This window comes from Lactuca serriola, chromosome 8 (genome assembly GCF_051521515.1).
Source record: "Lactuca serriola cultivar US96UC23 chromosome 8, Lser_US96UC23_V15, whole genome shotgun sequence".
NCBI lineage: Eukaryota > Viridiplantae > Streptophyta > Magnoliopsida > Asterales > Asteraceae > Lactuca > Lactuca serriola.
The window spans coordinates 37,321,425-37,342,600 of record NC_136415.1 but is presented as its reverse complement, the minus strand read 5'-3'; the positions used below and the strand labels follow the sequence as shown (position 1 = coordinate 37,342,600).

The 21,176-nt window shown below is 32.6% G+C and overlaps 2 protein-coding genes across 3 annotated transcripts; both read left to right on the top strand.

The window, feature by feature from the left end:
• The first annotated feature begins 3,146 nt into the window (after window positions 1-3,146).
• Window positions 3,147-5,484, top strand: LOC145067833 (alcohol dehydrogenase-like 7). The gene is made up of 10 exons (XM_079014867.1): window positions 3,147-3,304; window positions 3,475-3,611; window positions 3,726-3,772; window positions 3,880-4,205; window positions 4,290-4,372; window positions 4,478-4,553; window positions 4,655-4,719; window positions 4,805-4,900; window positions 5,003-5,167; window positions 5,235-5,484. The coding sequence occupies exons 1-10, from the start codon at window positions 3,253-3,255 to the stop codon at window positions 5,349-5,351; spliced, it is 1,164 nt and encodes a 387-aa protein (XP_078870993.1). The 5' UTR covers window positions 3,147-3,252; the 3' UTR covers window positions 5,352-5,484.
• Window positions 5,485-18,317: 12,833 nt separating this feature from the next.
• LOC145066446 (alcohol dehydrogenase-like 7) lies at window positions 18,318-20,858 on the top strand. 2 transcript variants are annotated; one of them, XM_079013701.1, is made up of 10 exons: window positions 18,318-18,425; window positions 18,614-18,750; window positions 18,838-18,884; window positions 18,979-19,304; window positions 19,437-19,519; window positions 19,904-19,979; window positions 20,057-20,121; window positions 20,207-20,302; window positions 20,401-20,565; window positions 20,635-20,858. In XM_079013701.1, exons 1-10 carry the CDS (start codon window positions 18,374-18,376, stop codon window positions 20,749-20,751), a joined length of 1,164 nt encoding a protein of 387 aa, XP_078869827.1. In that variant the 5' UTR covers window positions 18,318-18,373; the 3' UTR covers window positions 20,752-20,858. The 2 variants fall into 2 exon arrangements, with proteins under 2 accessions (XP_078869827.1, XP_078869826.1); XM_079013700.1 differs by having other exon boundaries at window positions 18,614-18,884.
• Window positions 20,859-21,176: the final 318 nt, after the last annotated feature.

The following is a 21,176-nucleotide window of genomic DNA, read 5'->3' as shown; positions in this document are numbered from 1 at the left end:
TAAGATAAGACGATGATAATGATGATAGGAATGAAATTGAGGTAGCTAACAAAGAACATGTTGCTACAACAATCGGTTACAATTCTGTTATGTATTTTTTCAAAATAGAATAAAACTGCATAATTCTTCCATGTTAACTCATCTATTAGTGAATAAGTACAACCAACTAGGAAATTTAGAATTTTGGATAGTATGTTTTACACTCAAATTTCATTAAAATAATAAAACCTATATCAATATACAATGATATTTGGTAAGGCTGAAGCTGGAGTCAACAACTTCCATGGAGGTTTCTTTTCCTTCATTAGAATAAGAGCTCCTAGTGGTTGGCATAAGATCCTTATTGATCAATTGGGACAAAAGAAAACTTGGGTTCAAAAGTGACTTTATTGACTGCTTATTCAACTTGAGAATATATGTACAATTTTTATTGCTTGTTGGCAAATTTTAGAGTTCCTTTAGATATGTAATACACTTTTTCCATTTGGAACAATTCAACGAACTTTCTTGCAGCCTCACCAAACATGGTTGCTTGAATTTGAGTACCCTCATAAACAACAAAAATGCCATAAGTTTCTATACTAAGACAAATAAAAAGATTTAGAACTTGAGAATATTAACTTACATCTTCATCACTTAACTCCAAAAACTATGAATAACACCCATTGTCGATAAAAGCTTGTGCCTTTTAAGCTATATTAAGGGAAAACTTCACTTAGGAATTTAATCAAACCTCTGATGTACATTATATGAAGCATTATATCTGAAAAGAAAATACATATAAATTTCCATAGAATGAACCTGGTATCGTTTACAAACCTCTAATTAAATTGAAATAAAAATTAGAATCAATCTACTTTATTTTTACCTGATGCGCACACCAAGAACAAGTTAAAGAAGATGAAATCAAAAAACGCCTCAACTTCTCACGTGATTAACCAAAAAGATAAGAAAGAAAGGATGATAAAAATACATAACCTCCATTCTAAGTAGGATTGATGCAACACGCAATCAGTGGAGCTCTAACATCGAGGGATATGTGTAATACAATTTTTTTTTGTAAACTTCCCTTGCTACATCCAAGAACCACCAATTATCACCAATAGCCAACCACCATCACTAGTTCACCTTCACAATGCAACAAGCAGTACCGACGGAAGAAACATCCACCCACTAAAAAACCATTGAACCATCCTCGTGAACATCAAGCACCATTATCACTATCTGCTTCACGGTCCTTCAGTTGTCGCTAGCTACCAAAGGTACCACCTTCATCCCCCATTGCCACTGTAGACCATCCTCACTATAGTCCCACAGAACCACCTCAGAACAACCGGGAAAGCCATCGTTGGAACACTTCCATCGGACCCACACGCACCAAGAATGAAGAAGAAAAATGAATAAGGAGGTTGGTTCCTTTTATTTGTTGCAGCAAGAAGAAAACGTGAATTACCATCATCATCGCATTTTTAGCCAAACTAAACCACCGCCCTTTACTCCCCCTTAAACCAAAATGAAATAAGAAAAAGAACGAACAGAACATATATGTGTTTGATGGTTACGTTAAACTATTTACAACCAACCGATTTGTAAAAAAACAAGTTCAACTAGATCATCGAACACTTTTAAACCAGTAAAAATGGCCTACTTCACCCTATAACGAGGTTTTGTTAAAAAAAAAATTAATTACTTTGTACAACTATAACTTAAAAAAAAACATTTATCTATAACTTTCATCATTTTCTTTTATAATATCAAACACCTATAACTTTCATCATTTTCTTTTATAATATCAAACACCTACAATCTCCGATATAATATATATTTTTATAGACCTTAACTAGGCCTGACCATCGTGTCGTGTTCGGGTTGGCGTGTCGTGGGTTGGCGGGTCAAAATATGTCAACCCAAACACGACCCATTTAAATATACAGGTCACGGGTTGGCGTGTCACGGGTTGGCGGGTTTGGAACATAAACCCATATATGACCCACGAACCCATTTATTTATACGGGTTCACAGGTTGGCGGGTTTGTGGGTTAGATTTGGGTTCGTGGGTCAGATTCCATAAATAAAATTAACAATTAAACATGAATAAATTCTTGATGGTTGATGCAAACATATCTAAATTTTAGACACTTAACTACTTAAGTCTTAAAGTCTTAAACATCCAAATGAAAATTAAAAACATTCATAGAAACATGTTCAATGCCTCAATCGCTTATACAGCCATATGCCGATACGCCATTTGATTTAGGGAAAAAATAAGGAAAATCAATTGGTTACAAACTTACATACGACCTTATGAGGTAGGACCACAAGTCAAAATATAAATACATTTAAAAATAAAAAATATTTTTTTAAATTAAAAATATAAACAGGTTGGTGGGTCAACCCATTTATTTTTTGAGAAACTCATATATGACCCGTTTAATAAACGTGTTGGCAGGTTGGCGGGTTGACGTGTTGAAAAATTCAACCCAAATCCGTTTATTTCGTGTCGTGTCGCGGGTCGTGTCGCGTGTCGTGTCGAGAATTGCCAGCCTTAACCTTAACCAGTTGCTTTCAAAATTTAAATATAAATCTTTGGCCATTTCTTTTATTCATTTGTCTATTATTTTGTCCAACGTATAGACATGTCATATTATTTTTTTAAGACATGTCCTCAAATAAATCCAATAAGAGGTTAAAGATGCAACTTCTTGCCAAATCTTCTTATTCTAATAAAAGAATAGTTTTATTCTTTTTTTGACATATGTCACCCTATTAGACATCTTAATCTTAATTAATGTATATTCTATTCTTCTTTTGCCATGTGGCACCCTATTATGTCTCCTAATTAATACATACCACTTGTCAACCTATGGATTTTTCATTTTAAATTTCAAATTTCTCTCTCTAAGTAAATTAAATTAATAACATTAATATAAAATTAATACAAATTATAAAATGATATAATTTCACATATTTATTTAAATCAATGATTATAATTTTATATAACTAATAAATTTTCTAATTAATAATTTATTTAAAATAATTGATTAATAATTTAAAATTTTTATTATAAAATAAACTAGTTAAAAATAAATACGTCGTTCACTCACCAACCAATTCCCGCCGGGCGGAGAATACTAGTACTCGTAACTCCTAAGTCCTAACAACTATAAAACCCCATAATAGAATCCAAAAAGGTACAACTGTGTTCAAGAAACAGACAAAAACAAAAGTTAACAACAGCATCTCCGATTGACTATGGACGGAAAAAGCTCTAACAACACTGCCGGAAAGCCTATCCGGTGCCGAGGTTAGTTCTTCACCCCATGCTTCAGCACTCTAATTCCATGTTTTGAACTTGAAACGATCAAAAATTCTGTTTGAAAATGTTGAAACTCCATGTTTTCCTGAAAATAAGCAATTATCTGTCGGAATTTTTGATTTCCTTGAAGAACTAATGGATGCATCTGTTGTTCACAGCTGCGATTGCTAGGAAACCAAGGGAGCCGTTGGTGATAGAGGAAGTGATAGTAGCCCCACCCAAACATCGCGAAGTTCGAATCAAAATCATATGCACTACACTTTGTTATAGCGATGTTACCTTTTGGAAATTGGAGGTATAGAGTCGTTGAACTTGAAATCAAATCACATTTTTGTCAAATTCAAACTCAAATTCAAATTCATCCGGTGTTTCGTTGATGTTAATTAACAATTGTTGTTTTCTCTTAAAGCATCCTCCTGCTATTTTCCCCAGAATACTCGGTCATGAAGCAATGGGGTAAGAATTCATCGAAATTAGTAATCTGCGATTGTCAAATCTTCTTCTTTTTTGGGAAATTTTAACCTGAAATCAGATTATACTCATCCTGTTTTCCTCCATCAAAGGATTGTAGAGAGTGTTGGTGAAGGTGTACATGAAGTTGTTGAAGGCGACACTGTGATCCCAATCTTTTTGCCCGATTGTGGTGAATGTACAGATTGTTTGTCCCAAAAAAGCAACCTATGTACAAAATTTCCTTTCAAAGTTTCCCCTTGGATCGATAGAGAAGAAACAAGCAGATTCACAGACATGAATGGAGAAACTTTATACCATTTCTTGTTCGTATCAAGTTTCAGTGAATACACAGTGGTTGACATTGCTCACATAACTAAAATTGATCCAGCAACACCACCAAATAGAGCTTGCCTCTTAAGTTGTGGTGTATCAACTGGTAATTAAATTTACTTCCTTTTTATTCACTGTTTATATTTATGACAAATTGATAACAAAATTAATATGCAAATTATATTTTCAGGGGTTGGTGCTGCTTGGAAAACAGCAAATGTGGAAGCTGGTAGTACAGTTGCTATATTTGGACTTGGTGCAATTGGACTAGCGGTATAATTATAACTCTGTTTTATAATTTATATATTTTAAAACTTTTGCACAAATTACATAAAAACTATATATTTTGCGCAATTTTGCTGTTTTATCACTTTACAGGTTGCTGAGGGAGCAAGGCTATGTGGAGCTAAGAGGATCATTGGTATTGATGTGAATCAAGACAAGTTTGAAATAGGTGATTTAAAAAAAAAAAAAAAAAAAAAATCTTTAATAAATAATAGAAGCTTTTTTCCATGGTTTCTTTTATTACATTGATAATTTTTTATTTATTGTCAGGAAAGAAATTTGGAGTTACTGATTTTGTGAACTCACGTAACATCGGAGACAAAACTGTCAGCCAGGTAATTTAATACTTTATTTTAAAATTAAGATTTTAAATTCATAATGAAAATTTTTATAATATTAAAAAAATGTTTGTTGAAGCAGGTGATAATTGAGATGACTGATGGAGGTGCAGATTATTGCTTTGAGTGTGTTGGTTTGACTTCTCTTGTGCATGAAGCTTATGCTGCTTCTAGAAAGGTCTAATTTTTCTCCATATTTTTATATTTGAGATGTGAAATTACATTTTTGGACATTACATAAAGTTTATTTATCTTTGATTATGTGGATGTCAATCTTTAGGGATGGGGGAAAACGGTTGTGTTGGGAGTTGACCAACCAGGGGCAATGTTGTCTTTTAGTTCTTTTGAGGTACTTCACAGTGGAAAAACTCTCATGGGTTCACTTTTTGGAGGTGTCAAACCGAAATCTGATATTCCAATTCTTATAAAACGTTACATGGATAAGGTATAAGCAGAATCTTGACTTTTCAAACTCTTTTGAATGGAATCTAAGAATTGTTGATCTTTTTTAGGAACTACAATTAGATGAATTTGTGACACATGAGGTTGAGTTTGATGATATCAACAAGGCTTTTGATTTGCTTCTTGAAGGGAAGAGCTTAAGGTGTGTGATTTGGATGAAGAAATGACCAAAAGTCATGAATTGGTCATTGTTTTTTTCATAAGTATTACTTAACTATTTGTATTTGTGTTCATGACTATGTATAACCCAAAATTTATAAAATAAATAAATAAATATATAACCATGAGTTGGGAAAAACATATTTGAAGAGTTTATCTTGAAATTCGAGGAGATTTCACCTTAAAACAAAGGATAGATTCGTATTAGAAAACCACATAAAAACCCCAAAAGGGTTTTTGGAATGTTTGATTGTTCTTTTTGTTTTTTTGTGTGCAATTTAACATGGCTTGTTTCATTCATTGTTTTTTGTGAGCTTTTAGCTCTTTTTTTTTTTTTTTTTTTTAAATAAACTAGAAAGGTTACCCCTGCTGCGCAGGGGCCAGAAGCTTTCAATATTATTTCTGAATCGATAAATATGACAGACGTAGAAAGTGCAAAGATGAAAAGCCCGGAGTTTGCCCCAGACCGTTTTTTTTTTTTTTTTTTTTTCATGTTTTTATGAAAAAATGTAAAAGTTTTGACTGCAATGATCAGAAGCTTTAAAACGGTTAAAGAATTAAAAGGGTAGGAATTAGCAAATTTTTAGAAAAGGGATCAAAGTTCTCAAACCGTTAAAATTTTGTGGCCAAACTTTAAATATTAAAAGGTTTCTAAAAAGTATAAAAATATTGATTGTAAGGACCAAAAATATCAAAATAGGTAAAGAATGAGGAGCAAAGTGCAGGAACCATTTCTGCCAAAAAATATCCAGTTTACTATTCCTAAGCTTCATATATATATATATATATATATATATATATATATATATATATATATATATATATATATATATATATATATATATATATATATAATAATAATAATTTTAAAAGATTTTATTTTAAACAAAAAATTTATAATAAAAACCTACTTCAAATATATTTTGAGAACGTTTAAAAACTTTTAGTTTAGCTTTTTTGTTGTATGTTATTTTAAAAAGAGTAATCTTCATAAATGGTGTTTATGGTTTCTAGGAATATCAAGTTTAGTCTTTAATTTCTTTTCGGTCTTATGGAAAGTCCCTATGCTTTTAATTTCTATGGTGGTTGATCCCTCATATGTAAGAACTTAGTTTTTTTTACCTTTCTTAATTTCTTTTACATTTTCTTTTGATTAATTTTATATTTAAAATAAAAATAAATAAAATAAAATAAATACACTTACCCCACCTCATCCTACCTTACCTTATCGGACCTCCACCACCACTGACTATTCGTTACCGAACCACAATCATCAACCCACTGTCACCACCAGCTTCAAAAAACACTACAACCTCCATCATCCTCACCATCATTTAATATCATCATCCATCGTCACCATCACAAAACCACCGTGCACCACTATTACCACCATTGTCCACCATCATCCCAACTATTTATCACTGTCAAACACCATCACCATCCACCTTGTCCACATATTTCCTCTCTTGTTGTTCTTCACTTTCTTTACTTGATTAGACCTGCAAATCAAAAAAAACCTAGAAAAATTTCCCTAAATAAATCCAACAGATACTGAAAAGGAAAAACCCTTGGTTCTTTTTTGAGTCCGCCTTTTTGTTTATTCCATTGGTTCACTCTCCACAACCTGCAAGTATCACCCCAAAATCTAGTGTATAGTGTGTATGTGTGTTCTCATTCAACAACAAAAGAATAATCCCCTCCTTGAATTGATTCCCATTTCTTCTTGAATCAATATAAAGATTTCTGATCGTATTCTTTTGGTTGTGTGTATCTAGGTTGTAGAAACAAATCATAGCCCCACCCCGCTTTTCATTCTCCAATTTTATGACAAATCGGTAAAAGAAACCGAATAAGGGAGGTTATGATGGTGTAGTGGAGGGTGTTAAGTGTTAGATTTTGGGTCTAAGAATATAAACATAAACTTGGATAATCCAAGAATTGTGATTGCAATAACTTTTCAAAATCTATGATTTTGACCCTATTGTTGAAGTATCACAATATTTGATTTGGGATAATCCAATAATGATAATGTAGAAGTCAGGCGACTCCCAAATTCGAAACGCATAAAAGTACCTTGTTGTTTTGTGTTTTTGAGAGTTTTCTGGAACATTCATCTTCCTTATATATAAAGAACATGGTGGTTAGAAGTTAGTTGTACACCAAAATGTCGCCAAAACAAGTGGTTGAAAGGTGGTTATAAGACATAACCAACTATCACATCATCAAGATGCCATAACCTATTTTTGGCGGGAAAATGTATGTTCGAACTCTTTTCTATTGAAGAAATTCATTTAAGTTTCAGGATACAAACCGTTAGAGCCCCAGAACCACCAATCTGTATTCCTGAGTTCATGTTTATCACTCCGAGTGATCACCCCACACCTCCCATCTCAGATAGTAAAGTGAACTCAACCTGTCTTGATAGTAATTGTAACACCCATTTTCCACAATGGATTAGTTGAAGACCTTAAGGGGTCAAAGATAAGGTTTTTGAGGAAAACCTTATGCCACAACGTGGTGCATGGATGACCACGACGTGACATAGCTTGAAATGTATGTGTGTCTTGGTAGGTACCATGACATGGCAAGAAATGTGCCATGACGTGGTGGCTGATGCAACCCAAACCCATGATTTTTAGGGTTTATCCCATATTTAAGCATCTTAATTCATGGATTACATCTTCTCCATCAGCCTCCATCTTCTTATTTCAAAACCCTAGCATCTACGTATGATTGTGAGCTTGTTTTCTTGTTTGAAGTGCATGTTCTTGGATTTGGTGAAGCTTGAAGAATAAAGATGTGACAAACCTGAGAAATTCCATCACTAGTCACCGTTAGGAAATAATAGGAAAATAAATGTAAAAGAAAGCATTGTAATATTCGATTTTCAAGATAATAAGAATTGGATATGATGTTACATTTATTTGTTAAAAATCGTCCATTAGGCTCTAAAAATTAGTGATAAAACAGTTGTGATGTTTTTCGATTCGGTTAACATAATTGGATAGTACTTGTTAACGTGATCTCAAGAATATAATATTCGTAAAATCCGACTCCGAAGGAGAGAGTTATGGATTTTATAGAAAAAAGAAATCAACCACGTAGTTAAAATTAATTATTTCAAAACGGTACTTAGAGATTGGTTGAGTTTTGACTAAAAGCTCAAAAAGGAGTTTCTTAGTACTCCTCGAGATATAAACTTTAGGAAAAAGTTTGTCAAAAATGGGATCCATATGAGTAAGTTATGATTTTTATAAAACCATTAATTCTTACCCCCGTTGGGCTCGAAAATGAAAATCAAAATCCGCTAAAAACCAAAAGGAAAATTGTAGTACCCGTTGAGAGTGTCATATAGATATAGAGAGGCTCTAGATTGGAGCATACAAAAGGAAGTTATGATTTTTGAAAAATCATTACTTGCGCGTGAAGTGCATGCCTACGCACGTCGAGCACCTCCGTACGTTGCACTCCTCCCTACAAATTCGGACATATTGAGAATGACGTGGCTGAGTTTGGAGGTGACACGTGGCAACTTCATGTAGAGCCACGACGTTCACGTCTCACATAGGAAATGCACGAAGTGCACCACTAAAACTCGAATATAAATAGAAGGTGGTGCTATTAGGTTTCAACACACCTTCATTCACTTCTCTCTTTCTCTATGGTCCGTGTGCTACCTCATGGAGCGGTCCCCGGAGTTCCGAGCTCATCTTTACCCTACGTCAACTGTTTCAAACCCTAGCGTGAGTTCACGACCCCTATTTTATTGTTTTAAATGTTTTCAGGGTGGGAATACATGCTTATCAAATGGTTTTATAAAAATATTTATTTTATAAATGTCAAATCATTTTATAATAAGCTAGATGCCTTAGGATAATATAACTGTAGATACAATACCTAGTTACCTTATGTCTAAAGGTTATAATGCCCAATAATCTAGGTGTAGGTGTTACCTAGATGTTATAATGGTCAAATTCCTAGGAAACCTTAGTATCGAGCAGTTATGCTAGACAAGATTTAGGATATGCAAAGTACTTAGTTGTTACTTTGCTCAAATATCCTGTTAAAATAACCTTAATTAGGATATATATATATATATAGATCAGATAATTATGAGATCATAAATATAATTATCAAATGCATATATATATATATATATATATATATATATATATACACACACACACAAAGATAGTGTGATGTATGTATGTATGTATGTATGTATGTATGTATGTATATATATATATATATATTTGTGTGTATATATATATATATATATATATATATATATATATATATATATATAGGGGTAATTATGGTAAGATAAAAGATTAAAAGATAAAAAGTATAGGGTTAATGTGTTAGGGAGTTGGTTATTCATCCAAAAGCCTTGATTAAATTCGGCATATCCACAATACCTATAATCATTAGTTTTGCGAGAGCTAGGAAGTTATATATAGATCTATACGGGGCCATGACAACCCCAGTTGTGATTGATAGCTATAATTTCGGTAGGATACTTTCCATAGAAGTTAATATTCGACGTCAGATGAAACGTCGTGATTTGGGGTATATTTACGGTCATAGCGTCGATTATAGGGGCTCACAATAATACATTAAAAATTGCCTTAGAGTTTAGATTACCATTAGGGACGCTTGAAATCGTAATTAAAATACGTTAGGATCGTTAGATATCTTAAAAAGATAGTAAATTAGGATGAATAAAAGATATCTTAATTAAAATACGTTAGGATCGTTAGATATCCTAAAAGAGATAGTATATTAGGATTAATAAAAGATATCATAATTAAAATATGTTAGGATCGTTAGATATCCTAGAAAGATAATAAATTATGATTAATAAAAGATACAATAATTAAAATACATTAGGATCATTACATATCCTAAAAATATAGTAAGCTGAGATTAATAAAAGACATCCTAATTAAAATATGCTAGGATCGTTAAGTATCCTAAAAAGATAGAAAGATAGGTTAATAATTAAGAAATGTTTTCTCAAAGAAAAGGATTCTTAAAAAGATTCAAAAATAAAAACTCGTGCACTCACCAAAATTATGTTGACTTTCAAAATACATGTATTCTTAGGAAGATGAGTGTGGATGACTGTCTCAGTAGTAAGGAGGTTTGCAATGGACTTGTTGAAGTTTAGTATCGGTTTTTACGAGTTTGTATCTATCTCAAAAACAGTGTAATACTTCAAAATCCTTATTCTAATAAAAGAATAGTTTTACTCTCCTTTTGACATGTGTCACCTTGTTAGGACTACTAATTAATGAATATTTTATTCTCATTTTGTCATGTATCACCCTATTATGTCTATTAATTAATGCATGCCACTTGTCAACCTATTAATTATCCATTTCAAATTTTAAATTTCCCACTCTAATTACATTAAATTAATAACATTAGAATACAAATAAAAATAAAATTAATACAAATTATAAAGTGATATAATTTCACATATTTATTTAAATCAATGATTAAAATTTATATAACTAAAAAAGTCTCTTAATTAATAATTTATTTAAAATAACTTATTAATAATTTTGAGTTTTTACTATAAAGGTTTGATTAATTTTGTAACCGTGGTTCCCATGGGTTATAAACTAGTTCAATAATAAATAAATGTTTAAACTATACATTTGTGTTTGATTGTGCCCCTTGCCGAGATCCAATTATCCCCATGCCACACTGCTCAGTGTTTCTGCCAACAGCTTGGCAGGGTGTGACGAATTTGTATCAGAGCCTCAGGTTATTGCGAATTGGTAATTCCTTAGGAAATACGACTATAGCCTAGGGAATAAGAAATCTAAATTAGTCAAACCTAATAAAAATATTATTAATAATCACTGTATGAATAAACTACTCTTGTTGAGGTGTCTAGACTGGAAAAACTTGTCGATAAGGTTGTTAGATTTTAGAACAACTATATACCAAAATGGTCCTGCCATTCGAATTTTCTTAGCCGACCAATCCTTGTATATTAATAGTAAACAAAGATAGGATTAAATAAAATACCCCAACCAAACATTAGTTATATAAAGAGTTGTGTAAACTCTTATAAATACACCCTCGTATCAAAAAGATTATCCATTCAAATCACAACTTAAGATTTTAGGTCAAAACGAATTCTAGGTTTAGTTAGTATTGCGGCCGACCCACAACTAGACCTAGAATGCACGACTAAGTTTTATTATACGCGTAGTTAAGAAATTAGGACAAAGTCTACGACTAGAAGATGTTTAGATCAATAGCACTAATCGACTCCCCCGAGGACTAGACCTGTATAAAGTGATACAACAAGATAAGTTAAGGATTTACGTCATAGAGTTCTTAGGATCGAGTCCGAATTACTACTCATAGAGTTCCGTTCATAACACAAGGATGATGATCTAGGCAGAGCTTACCCGACAGACCCTTAGGAGAAAATCACAATAGATCCAGTACTATATACTATATACCTATAATTCTATAATTATACATATTACGATTTTACTCTTATCTCTCTTAAACATCTAAACCTTTTGGATGTCTTATGCAGGGCATTCGGAGCAGGCGTGATTGTTAGGTGCATTTTATGCACCCATTTTGTAGCTTTATTTCATAAAAGTGCATTGCATATAGGCTTAAACTCATGCTTTTTGCATGTTTTTTGGGATTTTTCATGAGGCAATTTCATTCACACATTTTGTACTCTATTTAATATGTTTAGTGAATGTGGAGCGTATGCATGTATAAGATCGAATCATAATTCGGTATAACATAATGACAAGGGTCAAGGGGGTTGCGTCCCCTTGCGAGGTCCAAGGGGCAGAGATCCTGACAGTGGAAAAAACCCTTCTTAACTCTTTTTCTTCAAAAACGAATACAAAACTCTCTGAAAATTTGGCTTGTGTTTTTGTGCCTATATACACCAGTATCCATTTGGATTGTCTTAGGTTGGACTTCCTATAACACAGACATAGAGTGGAAATATCAGTTCGGAAAGTGAACTATACGATCCACAAGGAGTCCGGTTTCCACCATCACCCTAATATTCCCCTGACAAGTTACACTAACACAAGTTTCCATACTGATAGAGACAACTCTTGCTCACAATCGGGATGTGTATTCTTGATTAATTGGGGGGGGGGGGGATTGTTTCATGGAAAAGTTCTAAAAGGAGACAGTGGCAGATTTGACATAGGAGTCTAAATATATTGCGGCAAGTGAAGCTGCAAAAGAGGCTACATGGTTAAAGAAATCCATTAGTGATCTTGGAGTAGTACCAAACAACAAAAAACCAATGAAGATCTTTTGTGATAACAATGGTAGAAACGCCTTGACTAAAGAACCCAAGGATGATGATGATTAAACACACAGTCAGAGGAAGTATCATTATGTTCGACATCATGTAGAAGATGGTGACATCATCATGACTCGGGTATTATATGAGGAGAATCATGTTGATCCATTCACAAATCCACTATCAAGAGAGAAACATGATGGTCATGCTAGGACCATTGGCATGAGATTAGATAGTGATTTGATGTAATAATTTAGTTGTTATTGAGTTATCATGAAAAAAATTTACAATATGAATTGTAACAATTTGATGTTTATTTTGAAGAGTCTTAATAAAGAGTTTTAGTTTTCTATCAAAATCTTGCTAATTCAAATATTTTGTTTCACTTCTGCATGTTTTGAACCAACTTCTAGAATATTTAATTATGCTCAAAACACCACAGTCGGTCACATTCTCAGGAGTGAATGTTGGTTTTAAAGATTGTCATAAGTATTGGTTGATTGGCCAAAGTGATTTGGGTATTGCAATAGAGATTGTGTTAATACTGCATGAGTACTTGAAAATAGAGATTTTAAGTATCGGAACAACCTGCACTTAGAGATTGCTTGATGGATCTAGTCACAAGTAATTCTTAAGCGACGATATATTTTATTCTTCAAACGAAGATACATATTGGGTTGTGTTTGCAAACTCTACTATGCATTGGTATGATCTAAAGCTATTCGTAGCTTGTATTTATAAATGGTATTTTCATGTATGATTAGAAGAGTAAGAAAAAACTATTTAGTCAAAGTTTATTTTCCCCTTATCATAACCCAAAAGCAATATCTATAGGCCCCTCGATGATTTGGTGCTAACATCTGACGTGCTTGGTCGAGCCCTGACTAAATTAATGTGTTCGATTTAGTTGTGAGATGTAATGTTAGAAATCATTAATGGGGAAAGAGAATGTTGACCAATGAGATTGAATCATATCCATGACTCATGTTCATATAGATATCATGAACAAAGGAATATATTGATCACTTGCCTAAGGGCCGAATTCTAATAAGAGTTTGGTAGTTTCATAAATGACTACTATTTATTGATTGTTAGTGAAATATTTGATTGCAAAAAGTTGACGACCTATATAAGTGGGAGACTGTTGGAAATGGTGTCAATGTCATTAATTGTTTTGGTAATATTTCTAATAACAACATGGGCCTTTTGGGTTGGCCTCATGACCCAAATGACATAAGTAAAAAGGAGAAAAATATTGTGTTAATTTATTAAGGAATTAATAAATTAATTAGAAATTATTATGATAAATTAAAAGGATTTAATTAATTAAAGAGGTTGAATATTAATTAATCATATGGATTAATTAGAATATTTCAGAACCTCTTGGAAGACATATTTGTTGGAAATAGGTGTCCAATGCCATAACTAAATTGGTATAACTTTGGGAATAATAACAAAGTCCCTTTTGAGTTGCCCCAAGAGCTAAAATAGCTAGAAAAGGATTTAAAAGAGTGACATAAATGGTTTATTAATTTATCATAGCTTGGTAAATTAATTAGAAACTTGTTAGAATTAATTTATAATTAATTTGAATTAACTAGAATTAATTAGAATAAATCAGGAATTAATTAAAAGTGTAGGGACTGAATGTTAATTATTCAAAAGTTAAGCAAAAGGAACATTCTGGAAGTCCTCATGGGGAGGATGGTTAGGGAGCTCTTAGAGCCTCCAATATTAATCCAGGTAACAGATAAGGTAAGCATTTGAATCAGGATTAAATCTGATTACTTAATTGATCTAAATCAGGATTTATCTGCTAGTTACCTCAGGTATATATAGACCCTTATAGCCTTAATAATTTAATTCCTAATATTCCCTACACTTAGAGAATCTGATTTTCTCAAGTGCTCTCTCTCCTTTCTTCTCAACTTTCTAGGGTTTTAGATTTTCGGGTGTGACGTATTAGAGACATTCTACTTATGGTGTTATCCCTTCCAAGTGATTGCAAGGAATTTAGGATCTTCAAAGGAATCAAAAGTAAATACGATTTTACTTTAGAGGTTAGTAATTCTATCCTTCTTTCTAGTTTAATTTCATGGTTTTGAAAATAGGTTGCTACAATAGTAAAATGTAGATCTAGGGTGCATGTATACTTAGGGTTATATTTGAATGCTTCTGTTGCCTAAATCTAGTGTAAAGATGCGTAGAAAACCCATCAATATTATGGATGATTTCTAAATCTTTAGGATAGGGATAGAGTTATTTTGAATCATATAAGGATAAACCCTAGAATTTGTATCTATCTGTGATTCTAATAACTAGCTATACGTAGACAGCTAGGGGAAACCCTATAGCCAGTTATTCTCTATTTAAAATTCATCCAATCTGTGTCTCTCTCACTCTCTAAATATAAAAATCACAACCTGATATTGTCATATTATATATATAGGCATTATTTTAATACAATTTAGCTATATTTTGGTAAAATACAAAGATATTTGGTACTTATAATGATTAAATTGAATGTTGCAACCAAAAAGTATATTCTCAGGGAAAAGGAACTGAAATTGAAGAGAGTTGGATACTTAGAGGACTATGCTGAAAATAAAGAAGAAGAAAGATGAAGTCGTGCAAATTACATGCCACGACGCGACAATCTCAAGGCCATGATGTGGCCATTTTCCTTGACACAAAAGCTTCCCGAGACTTGGGGCGTACGTGTTTTAAATGAGGGCCATGACGTGGAGGTCTAATTCTCACGGTATGGCAACCAATTTTTGGCAACTATATATATCGAACTTTTGGTTGAATTTCCGGAGTTGGCTATGGAATTAAGTTAAGATCTACGACTAAACCCCCTGGAGAACTCTTGGAAGATCAGAATTGATGTTTATGTATTGAAGAGATTTAGAAGGAAAACAAAATTTAATCATTCAATTTGCTAGCTTTAACCATGTCTAGTCTAATTAGCTTCGATTTTTTTTAGTTATACGCTAATTAACCTATACTTCTGTTTGGTGAAGATGAACCCTTATCCTATGTGTTGATTTTGAATTTATGGATGTTTTATGTTGATTTTACTAGTGTTTGATAATCACAATCCTAGCATGTTGAATTTTTATCTTATATTGCTTATTATACAAGTTTTATGTAGTAGATGATCATTCTAATTGCATTAATTTTTTTATCTAGTTCTTTATGACCATTAAATAATTAGATCTAGTGACTAAACAAATCCCAGAGTTAGGTAAATAAAATTTAGCTACTTTGGTTGTGTTAGATTTCATAATTTGATTGCATTAATTTGTTATCCAGTTGTTTATGACCATTAATTTGTTATCTTTTCTTGATCTAGGATAGGTAATTCATAGATTTAGCATTCATAGTCCAATCCGTGCTTATATCAATTTTGTGTCTAACTTATGCTTGATCATTGCATGACAATTCATAAATTGGAAAATCTATATATCGGATCATGATAACTAGTAATTTAATGAACTTGCAATCAATATAATTTATCCACTAGAAATCGACCATAGGAGATGGGGAATTTAAAACTAAACAGAAGTACTCTTTAAACCCTCATATAAAGTTATTTCTTGGTTTAATTATTAGTAGTTATTTTATAAAATAAAATTATGTTCTTGTGATCGACACCCGACTTACCTAAACTCTCGTATAATTTAACTAGGTACACTGCTTCAGTGCAATTAGTTAGTCAAGTTGTTATGTTTATAAATTTAAAATAGGTAATATATATAAATTGCATATCATAACCTCTCTCCTAGGGTTGGTGTTTTCATATAAACCCTAATTTGCAGGTTCTTCCTTTTGTTATTTGGTGTGTGTCTAATTACATTAGAGTGGTTCTCTTTTGGAACCTTTATCCTGTAACAAACTAGCACATTCGAGATCACAAGGAAGTGAATCCTAGCTTAGTAATCTTTACTTTTTAGTTTTTTCAAAGTACATTGTTATAATAGTAAAACATAGATTCTAGGAGGCATATGCACTTAGGTATACCAAGTTTTGATTTTTCCACTACCTTTAGATAGTGTACTTGATGCTTTACATCCCCACAAATATTGACATATAAGGTTTTTTTTTGGTGATAATTTGCAAATACTCATCAAATTACATTAATCCTTATTACAAATTTATTGATTTACAAACTGATTGAATTTTTTACATAAACACAAACTGATCGAGTCTTTTTCCTTGTTCCAAATCTATGAGTAACAACCCAATTGACAACTTTAGAGAAATATTCAAGAGCAGGACCTACGAGCACCCATATAATACTCATATATTGCATTCTTTAATATTCCAATAGGGTGATGATCTTTCTTTGAAGTACTAACATATATGAATTCTTGAGAAGTACTAACATAAAAACATACATACATCCGTTTTTTGAGATTTTCATAGAAGTACCAACATAAACATTAAAACATAGAAACATCATTTTTTTCCAGAAAAAAACAACAAAACTGAAGACTGTTTCAAATGATTTCAAACAAAAATAAGGGAGAAGTAAAGTACCTGAATGATAGGGGCGTTGGCGATGGGTGGAGGTCAACGACAGTGAATTGCTTGAAGGCCCGATGGCCGGTGGTAGGAGCTAGTTTGTGTGGAACAGTAGAAGAAGGAAATGAGGAAGAGTCGTTGAGAGGAAACATTAAAGAAAGGATGCATTTTTTAGGGCACAAAAGTCATCTAAGGGCAATTATCAGGCCAACCGCATTTCAAGTAAGGACCGAGTCAGGAGGACTGAGTCAGCAAGCTGGTCGACAAATGCTTATTGGGTCAAACGAGACTAGCCCTTTATCAAACAAGCTGATTGGACGAAGTTAGCCACAAATGTTGACCGAACCAATCAACTACACATCAAACAGACCCTTAGTTGAACCCACTCAAGGACACTACTCCTTGACCCTCGCAAGGGACGTGAGGGTTTTCACCGATGATGTGTGGGGTGTACGACCACATAGACTGTGTTGTTTAGGGGGCTTAATTTTTTTACGTATATTAGTATTAGCAACGGATTATTGACCGATTAGAATAGATTTGTGACAAATTTCGTTCCGAATAATTTCATAACAATTATCAATTTATCAATGACTTTGTAATTATATAAAAAAAATTATGATTAGGGGACCCTTTTTAATGGACCAACTACAAGGACACAACCCTTTATCTCATTATTTGTCATGACCAAGATCAAAATCGTTTTATACAAATATGATCGGTTCATAATTTAAATATGCTCGAACACTTATGATCCAATTACCCAAAAGATGAGATGCACCATCTTGAATTTTATTAAATATCTTGAATTTTGAACAATTCATCCGACGAGTGGCAATTGCACAAATTTAGATTTTTGCATTGCTATGTACAACCAAAATAAAATACATCCCACCCCAATTATATGCTCGCCTCTAAATCGTATACCAAAGGGGAGTGTTATTTAACAAGAGAATTATACATGCATTAAATAAAGTGATAAGAATATTAAAAATAAAAAATATATATTAAATGTAACATTATATCATATCAGATTTCGTAAATAAATCAATAAAACAAATATGATTTTAACATATTTTGTAAATTAAAAAAAGAATCCCATTTCCCGCCGGGCGGAGATTACCAACACACTAGTCCCAAAGCAACTATAAATACCAATGACAGACAGAAGCTCTCGTAGCAACGCTGCCTGAAACCATGGACGGAAAAAGCTCTAGCAACACTGCCGGAAAGCCTATCAGGTGCCGAGGTAAGTTCTTCTACTCATGCTTCAGCACTCTAATTCCATTAACTTACATCGATAAAAAAAAAGCTGTTGGAAATTTTGAAACTGCATGTTTTCCTGAGAAAATAAACAATTACCTAATGAATGAAGGCAACATCTGTCGTAATTTTTGATTTCTTTGAAGAATCAATGGAGGATTGTGTTTTTGGCAGCTGTGATTGCTAGGAAACCACGGGAACCGCTGGTGATCGAGGAAGTGATAGTGGCTGCACCAAAACCTCGCGAAGTTCGAATCAAAATCATATGCACATCGCTTTGCCATAGTGATATCAACTACTGGAAATTGGAGGTAGATAGTTGTTCGAGATCAAAATTTAATAAATCAATCGTGTTTTTTTTGTTGATGTTAATTAACGATTGTTGTTTTCTCCTAAAGCGTTCTCCTGCAATTTTCCCCAGAATACTCGGTCATGAAGCAATTGGGTAAGAATCGATCAAAATTAGTAAACTGTTCATGCTAAATCTGTTGAATTCTCGTCCTAATAACATAAATTCCTTCAAATTTTCTCCATTAAAGGGTTGTAGAGAGTGTTGGTGAAGGAGTACATGAAGTTGTTGAAGGAGATACCGTGATCCCAATGTTTTTGCCGGATTGTGGTGAATGTGCAGATTGTTTGTCCAAAAAAAGCAACCTGTGTTCAAAATATCCTTTCCATTGTACTCCATGGGTGGGTAGAGATGAAACAAGCAGATTCACAGACATGAATGGAGAAACTTTATACCATTTCTTGTTCGTATCAAGTTTCAGTGAATACACAGTGGTTGAAGTTGCTCGTGTAATCAAAGTTGATCCAGCAATCCCAGCAAACAGAGGCTGCCTCTTAAGTTGTGGAGTATCAACAGGTAAAATTTTGTTAACTTTTTATGTTCTTTTCACTATGTTTATGATATAAATTGGTAACAAAATGAATGAAGATTAATAGATTATGCATTTGGGAACTTGAGTTTATGAAATTCATTGTTTTTTTTTTTCAGGGGTAGGTGCAGCTTGGAAAGCTGCAAATGTGGAAACTGGAACTACAGTTGCTATATTTGGACTTGGTGCAATTGGGCTAGCTGTATGATTGATTCCTATCAACTTATATAAAGATTAAACTTTTGGGCCTTACATATAAAAGGCTTTAATAAAATTTTGTAATCCAACATAATAAACACTACATACATGCACAGAACTTTATAAAATGCATATTATACCAAAAAAAAAAAAAACAATATAATTAAAATCATGAAAGGATGCCGAATATTTTTCTTATTTCACAATGTTGACATTAACAGGCCAAAATAGCTAATCAGGAAAAATGTGTGAAATGTTTATGGTTTGATTGGAAAAATAATGTAATAATGGTTAAACCTAAAATATGATTTTTTTTTGTGTAATTTCCCTTTTTTTTTCATATGACATATATATTGATGAGGGTAAAACGGGCATTATCTTTTTACAGGTTGCTGAGGGAGCAAGGTTATGTGGAGCTAAAAGGATCATTGGAGTTGATGTGAACCAAGACAAATTTGAAATAGGTAACTTATTATAAATTTTTGGAAAAATATCAAAATTTCTCATTTTTAACATTAATCATTTCTTTTTTTATTAACAGGAAAGAAATTTGGAGTTACTGATTTTGTGAACCCACGTAACATTGGGGACAAAACTGTCAGCCAGGTAATTAATTTAATACATTATGCTTCATTTTAAAATTAATATATTAAATTCTTAAATGAAAATGAAAAAATGTTTGTTGAATCAGGTGATAATTGAGATGACTGATGGAGGTGCAGATTATTGCTTTGAGTGTGTTGGTTTGACTTCTCTTGTGCATGAAGCTTATGCTTCTTCTAGAAAGGTCTAATTGTTTTCTATATTTTTATATTTTGAGACATGAAATTATATTTTTAGCCACTAATTTTGAATCTTTTTTTTAACAATGAATGTAATGTTTAGGGATGGGGGAAAACGGTTATCCTAGGAGTTGACCAACCGGAGGCAATGTTGACTTTAAGCTCTTTTGAGGTACTTCACACTGGAAAATCAATCATGGGTTCTCTTTTTGGAGGTCTAAAACCAAAATCTGATATCCCTGTTCTCATAAAACGCTGCATGGATAAGGTAAATATTTTGAATGTTTAAAATATTTTTTATTTTATAAGAAACTAATGAATTTCTTCATCTTTTTAGGAACTACAATTGGATGCATTTGTGACACATGAGGTTGAGTTTGAAGACATCAACAAGGCTTTTGACTTGCTTCTTCAAGGGAAGAGCATAAGGTGTGTGATTTGGATGAAGGAATGATCAAAGCTCGTTGCTACAAAGAAGCCTTTCTTTCTTAAATTGGTGACTTTATTTGACTCTTAAACATTTTTAAATAATAATAATCGGTCTACATGACTCTTGAAATATATATTGGATGTGAGTGACTGATTTAGATTCACATAAAATAAAACTTGTAGAAAAGTCTTATAAGCTTTTGTCCTTCTCACTATCACTAGAGATGCACATTGGCGTTTTGGATTAATATCAGGGCGGTCTTAAAATAGTTTGGTCTTTTTAGGAAACATCAAGTCTTTTTCCAGACCGTTCTCATCGGGTTGGTCTTCTTGGACCAGTCTCCCAGTCTTTGTGTGTGTGTGTTTTGTTTTCGGTTTCAAGTTTTTCAATTAACAAATGTATGTTTAATACAAAAATGATAAATTAAGATTTTATAAAAATAATAAGTT